The 6,661-nt window shown below is 42.6% G+C and overlaps 2 protein-coding genes across 2 annotated transcripts in view; both read right to left on the bottom strand.

Annotated features, from left to right (window-relative positions):
* Positions 1 to 91: 91 nt before the first annotated feature.
* On the bottom strand, positions 92 to 4,984 carry LOC106524230 (cell cycle control protein 50A). The gene is made up of 7 exons (XM_014017955.1): positions 4,598 to 4,984; positions 4,359 to 4,478; positions 4,177 to 4,284; positions 3,914 to 4,001; positions 3,665 to 3,811; positions 3,237 to 3,443; positions 92 to 1,693 (listed from the first exon to the last, which is right to left on the bottom strand). The coding sequence occupies exons 1-7, from the start codon at positions 4,838 to 4,840 to the stop codon at positions 1,497 to 1,499; spliced, it is 1,110 nt and encodes a 369-aa protein (XP_013873409.1). The 5' UTR covers positions 4,841 to 4,984; the 3' UTR covers positions 92 to 1,496.
* Positions 4,985 to 5,812: 828 nt separating this feature from the next.
* Positions 5,813 to 6,661, bottom strand: part of filip1b (filamin A interacting protein 1b) — a gene marked incomplete in the record, with an annotated part of 19,557 nt that continues 18,708 nt past the window's right edge. The window contains 1 exon segment of the mRNA XM_014017954.1: positions 5,813 to 6,224. Coding sequence (XP_013873408.1) covers positions 6,036 to 6,224 — 189 coding nt within the window.

Here is a 6,661-nt window from a genome sequence, read left to right as displayed (position 1 = left end):
ATAAATAAATAAATAAATAAATAAACAACAAAAAATAAATAAATATTTAATTCCTCATGCAGCTTTGATTCAACAGCACCATAATCAGCTGAGTCACTGTTAAACACCGAGTTATATTTACTGAAACACAGATTTACAGTTCAGTCATGCTGCTGAGCATAGATCACTGTAACATCATCAACATCAACAACAAAAAGTTCTCTGAAGAGGATCTGCTCTCCTCCCCTGCTGTGACGTGGAAATACTGACTTCATTCAAACATCTAAAGCTCTGGAAGCAAAACTAATGAAGAATCCTGTGGTTCTGCAGAACTTTTCAACACAAACAAAAGTTCTGATCAAACGAGGCACAAAGACGAGCAGCGGTCCCACTTCAGGTTCTGCAGGAAACAACTTTCTGGTACAATCAGAACCAGTATACTGTGGGTCCTGTATAATTCCTGTTTTTACATGTGAAGTCAGTATACTGTGGGTCCTGTATAATTCCTGCTTTTACATGTAAAGTCAGTTTACTGTGGGTCCTGTATAATTCCTGATTTTACATGTGAAGTCAGTTTACTGTGGGTCCTGTATAATTCCTGATTTTACATGTGAAGTCAGTTTACTGTGGGTCCTGATTTTACATGTGATTTCCTATCTTTGTACAGTACAAACATGCTGATAGTTTCTGTTAAATATTAGCAGCTAAAATACTTAAAGCTCCTGGTCCAGTCCTGATCCAGTTCTCAGGTCTTCATAGTACCTCCAATAATCGAGATGAAGCCAGAAAAAAAAGCTGAGAACTGGATCAGAACCTTTACAGATCAAAGTGTAAGAATAAAGTCGTGTTTCACTTCTGACTCAGGTTCTGCAGGAAACATTAAATCTCTTTAAAAGATTCTTCTGGATCGTCTGTTTGAGGACTAAGTTTCTGCAAGAAATGAACTCTTAACTTTGGCTGATTTCATTTTTGGCAAAATAAACATTAAAAAAGTAAACAATCAGTCAGAACTGAGATGTTTAAAGACTCCAAAGCCCGGGTCTCAATCAGGGATTGAGTCAGAGACCAGGCTGAAGTCTGGAGTCACAGTTGAAATCTCAGCCAGAGTCCTGAGTCCTTAGACCCAATCTTAAAGCTTCTATGTAGTCTGAAGACGAACAGTGGAGGTACGGTCACGTGGTTGTTTGGCGTTAGTTTTCTCACACACCTTTCATAGCTCCTGTGAAGCCCCTCCCACTGTGGGATGCATTCAGCATAAACAAACACAGCCACAAACTTCTAACCAATCAGATGATAAATGTGTATATGTGTGTGTGTGTGTGTGGGGGTGGGGGTCTACACCACGGGTTGAGACAAGAAGGGGCGCCATACTCAAAGCTGCGAACAGAAATAAGTAATTTTCCTCATGAAACTGGGACGAGAGACGATTTTAGCAGTTTAGCAGAGCATGCAGAGGCCTGAGTCCCAGTGGGAGTCTGGAGTCTGAGCCAAGTCCAGGTCAGGTCCTGGGGGTCTTGTCAGTTGGAGGAAATGTCAGGGTTGTTGTTGCGGTTGTCATATTTGTGGTGGATAAAGAGCAGGACCACCCCCAGCAGGAAACAGACAGAGCCCACAGTGATGTAGGCGATGCCCAGGAACGGGTTTTTCCCCCCCATCCAGGAGATTGTGCTCAGGATCATCCGCTTCCTGCCGTCAAAACTCTGGACCGGATAATCTGAAGTGGACTCGTTACAGACCAAAACAGACTCGTTACAGACCAAAACAGACTCGTTACAGACCAAAACAGACTCGTTACAGACCAAAACAGACTCGTTACAGACCAAAACAGTGAAAAATGTCTCCCCTTTAGACATGTGAATGCAGAGGTATGGAGTGAACACTGAGTCATGATAAGAATGCTGAGTCATGATGTTGATGCTGAGTCATGATTGAACACTGAGCATGATGTTGATGCTGAGTCATGATGTTAACAATGAGTCATATTAATGTTGAGTCATGATGTTACACTGAGTATCATGCGAACGCTGAGTCATGATGTTAATGCTGAGTCGTGATGTGAACGCTGAGTCATGATGTGAATGCTGAGTCATGATGTGAATGCTGAGTCATGGTGTGAACACTGAGTCATGGTGTGAATGCTGAGTCATCATGTGAACATTGAGTGATGTTAACACAGAGCATGATGTTGATGCTGAGTCGTGATGTGAATGCTGAGTCATGATGTTAATGCTACGATGTAAATGCTGAGTCATGATGTGAACACTTGAATGCTGAGTCATGGTGACAATCCCGAATCATCGTGTGAATTCAGAGTCATCATGTGAATGCTGAGTCATGCATGATGCTGATGCTGAGTCATGATGTGAATGTTTAGTCATAATGTGAATGCTGAGTCATGATGTGAACGCTGAGTCAAGTTAATGCTGAGTCATGATATGAATGCTGAGTCATGTGAACAGTGAGTGATGATCTGAACATAGAGCATGATGTTGACGCTGAGTCGTGATGTTATGCTGAGTCATCATGTTAATGCTGAGTCATGATGTGAATGCTGAGTCATGATGTGAATGCTGGGTCATGATGTTAATGCTATGATGTTAATGTTGAGTCATCATTTGAACATTAAGTGATAATGTTAACACAGAGCATGATGTTGATGCTGAGTCGTAATGTTACGCTGAGTCATGATGTGAATGCTGAGTCATGATGTGAATGCTGAGTCATCATGTGAATGCTGAGTCATGACGTGAATGCTAAGTGATGATGTGAACACTGAGCATGATGTTGATGCTGAGTCATAATGTGAATGCTGAGTCATGATGTTAATGCTGAGTCATGATGTGAATGCTGAGTCATCATGTTAACAGTTAGTGATGTTAACACAGAGCACGATGTTGATGCTGAGTCGTAATGTTACACTGAGNCATGTTAACAGTTAGTGATGTTAACACAGAGCACGATGTTGATGCTGAGTCGTAATGTTACACTGAGTCATGATGTGAATGCTGAGTCATCATGTGAACGCTGAGTCACGATGCGAACACTAAGTGATGATGTGAACACTGAGCATGGTGTTGATGCTGAGTCATGATGTTAATGCTGAGTCATGATGTTAATGCTGAGTCATGATGTGAATGTTGAGTCATGATGTGAACAGTGAGTGATGTGAACACAGAGCACGACGTTGATGCTGAGTTGTGATTTTACGTTGAGTCATGATGTGAATGCTGAGTCATGATACAGGTGTTTAAGGATACTGTAAACCACCTCCAGTGTGTAGTTTCCTCGTGGTAGGGTAGGAACCATGCTGTTCCTCCTCTGGATGATCCGGTAAAGCTTGCGGAACGTTGGCAGGGCGGCGGTTCTCATCCACACGATGAAGTCCTCATTGATGAATCCATCGTTCTCAGGGTCAGAGTCCAGCTCGTACACAGGTCGGCGCCAGTTTATGGGCTTCGTTGTTCCTGAAGATTGAAACCAAAACAGAGCTTTTAAAACATGAATCAGTGATGAATTCTAAAAGGGTCTGGCTCAAATGATTTACCAGAGAGTTTCAAAATAAAGCTCAGTAACTCTTCACAATAATAGTCTGGTTCTGTTAGGCTGTTCTGATCAGTTTGTCAGAGTTCTTATGATTCTGAGGATCAGAAGGTCTGAATGGTCTGGGGGTCAGAGGTCAGAGTACCGTGAAAAGCAGCCGTTAGATTGTCGTTGTTTCCTCCAGGGTTCCTGAACTTCACGTGTTTATCCGTCCACCAAGCGATTCCGGTCCGGGTCAGGGGGATCTGGGTCTTGGTGCCGTTTGGGTCGCTGTAGAACAGCTCCAGTGTGTCTGCAGGAAACATTTCAGCCCGAGTTATATTCCTTCTGATGACGAAGACTCAAAAAGACTTCACAGTCAAATCCACAAAGACGAAGGCTCGGCTCAGCTCACCGTTAAACATGCTGTTGGCGATGGCGCCGCACGGAGCGATGGGCCGGTTGTCATGGCGACCATAAGGCTCACACTCCTTACTGGGTTTCTGCAAGGCATCAGGACCACATCGGGACAGAAACTGAGCACTCAAACAGCATCTGATAAACTCTGCAGATGTGACTTGAAATAATCTAAAACTTCTGGTCAGCTGCAGGAACTCATCGACCCTCAGGACGTCAAACGTCCTCTCGTCTCATCGTCTCACATGAAGACACTCGTACCCTGAGCGAGTCCTCGTTCCCGTTCAGCTGGCTGTCGTCTCTGGACTTGACGTAACGACGGTGGTTCTGGTAGAAGTTGGACAGGCCGTAGTACATGAAGACGTTGCTCTGTGGGGTCAGAGAGACACGGGTCAGTCAGCGGTCCCGCTCGCGTCCAGATCAGTTCGGATACAAGGACTCACTTCGTACGGCAGGTCCAGGTAGAACGGGATGGAACAGGTGCAGGACTTGGTGCTGTTCCAGCTGAAGTTCTGGGAGCAGTTGAAACAGGGACTGGACGGGTCCAGTCCAGTGTAATCGATCTGGAACCACAAGTGGACTCATGAAGTCTCATGAAGCTGATCAGATCTTAACGGACACAGAACCCACCCTACGCCCTGGACCCGGTTCTGTGTCAAACTGGATTAAAGACAGCTCTTACCTCGAACTCCTTGATGTTGTTGGATGTGACGTAAAGGCCGATGCCGATGGGGATGAAGATGAGGCCGATGATGAAGAAGGCAGGCAGGACGGTTCCCGCCGTGAGGACCGGCTGCCAGGCGGGGAGCCTCTGCTGCTTGAAGGCGGTGTTTTCGGGCTTCTTGCTCGGCAGAGAGCCGCCCCCGGCCCCGGTACCGGACACACTGATGTGTCCGTCCTCGTCTTTGTAGCTGGAGGCCATCATGGTCTCTGCTGCCACTTCACGATGGAAGATGATGCTTTTTAATTTAATGTTTAAGATTTTACGTTGTTATTTTAGACATCCGTCAACGGGAGGTTAGGTTTCTAACATTTATTTCCGGGTTTTCTTCTTCTTCTTTGTATTTCCGGGGGTTGACCACACTGTGGAACATTAGCGCCTCCTGCTGCTCCGGAGGAAGACTGCAGTCTGTCCGATTTCAATTTCTGCTCTCAGAAAGTTTTATTCAGTGTTGTATAAAGTACCTCAAAGTGATATTTGAGTGAAAGTACAAGTATCTTATCATAAACGTACTTTGGTAAAAGTTAAAGTCTTCTCTAGAAATATTGCTTGAGTAAAAGTCTTAAAGTATCTGATATTTTTTGTGCATAAGTATCAAAAGTAAATTTCTGACACAAAATCTACTTAAGTATTAAAAGTAAAAGTACTGAGTAAAAGTGAGCAGTTAGATTTTCCAAAAGGACATTTATTGGGAGGTGACTTCTCCAAAAAATATTTTTTTCTAACTGTGTGCAGCTGTGATGGGTTATGTACAAGCTATTATGGTGTCAGAATGGTATATATTTAAACTTTTCATCCAACTACAATTAAATTCACTCTATCCAGGAGACACAATTTATCAGGATAGTATTTTTAAGCAATAACAACTCGGAATAAAATAGGAGTAACAACTTCCTACTTCTTAACTTTTTAAAAAATGTAATGAGTAGAAAGTACAGATAATTGTGTAAAAATGTAATGAGTAAAAGTAAAAAGTATGCTGAAAAATAATTACTCAAGTAAAGCAGAGATAACCAACATTTCTACTTAATTACAGTAACAAAGTATTTGTACTTAGTTACTTTACAACTGGTTTTATTTGAGATTAAACACATTAGTTTCATGGCCTTTGTGGACAGAAAACGTGTGGAGACATCTTTATTAGTGTACAGAAATAATACTGGAGCTTCAAAGTGATGCAATAATGTATCTAAATAATTTTATTATTGTTTGTAACAAAGAACAGCAGATCACTGAGTTCACAGTGCCTCAGTAAGTCAAATAAACGCACATGAATAATAAAATACAAAGTTTCATCAAAAAGCAGTGCAGATCATCCGGATACAAACAAACCGTGCAGAGTTACACTGAACCTGGGGATTTAAACATTAAATATTAAAGTAACTTTAACTCATGGACCTCAGCTCTTCCCTCCACCTGCTGAGGCTGAGCTGCACTCTAAAGACTTTCTCAGCTCAATCTTCATTGCCTGACTTTCAGACCACGATGTCACTGCTGACATGCCCAGAACTGTGGTCCCACCTGCTTTCAGTGTTTTGGACACAGGGATCCGTGTGGAGGCGCGAGCTGATGGAACATCAGAACCAGGCTGAAAGAAACAACATATATTCAAGAGTGACTGGAGAGCCAGAAAAGCATAAACTGTTATTTTTTAAAAGTGAAGATACTTCAGGAGAGAACTCTGACAAAAAAGATAAACACCTGTAACATCTACAACATTGTGACCACTGAGTCATTACCTTTACCCAAACTGTTGAAATGTGTGGTCAAAATGTTGTAATGAGTGGTCAAAATGTTGTAATGAGTGGTCATAATGTTGTAATGTGTGATCATAATGTTGTAATGTGTGGTCATAATGTGGTGGTGTGTAGTCATAATGTTGTAAAGAGTGCTCATAATATTGTGGTATGTGTGGTCCTTGTCCTGAAATGTGTGGTCATAATGATGTAAAGAGTGGTCATAACGTTGTGGTGTGTGTGTGTGTGTGTGTGTGTGTGTGTGTGTGTGTGTGTGTGTGTGTGTGTG

This window comes from Austrofundulus limnaeus, unplaced genomic scaffold, assembly GCF_001266775.1.
Source record: "Austrofundulus limnaeus strain Quisiro unplaced genomic scaffold, Austrofundulus_limnaeus-1.0 Scaffold179, whole genome shotgun sequence".
NCBI lineage: Eukaryota > Metazoa > Chordata > Actinopteri > Cyprinodontiformes > Rivulidae > Austrofundulus > Austrofundulus limnaeus.
The sequence above is the reverse complement of the archived record's forward strand: the minus strand, read 5'-3'. Positions and strand labels throughout refer to the sequence as shown.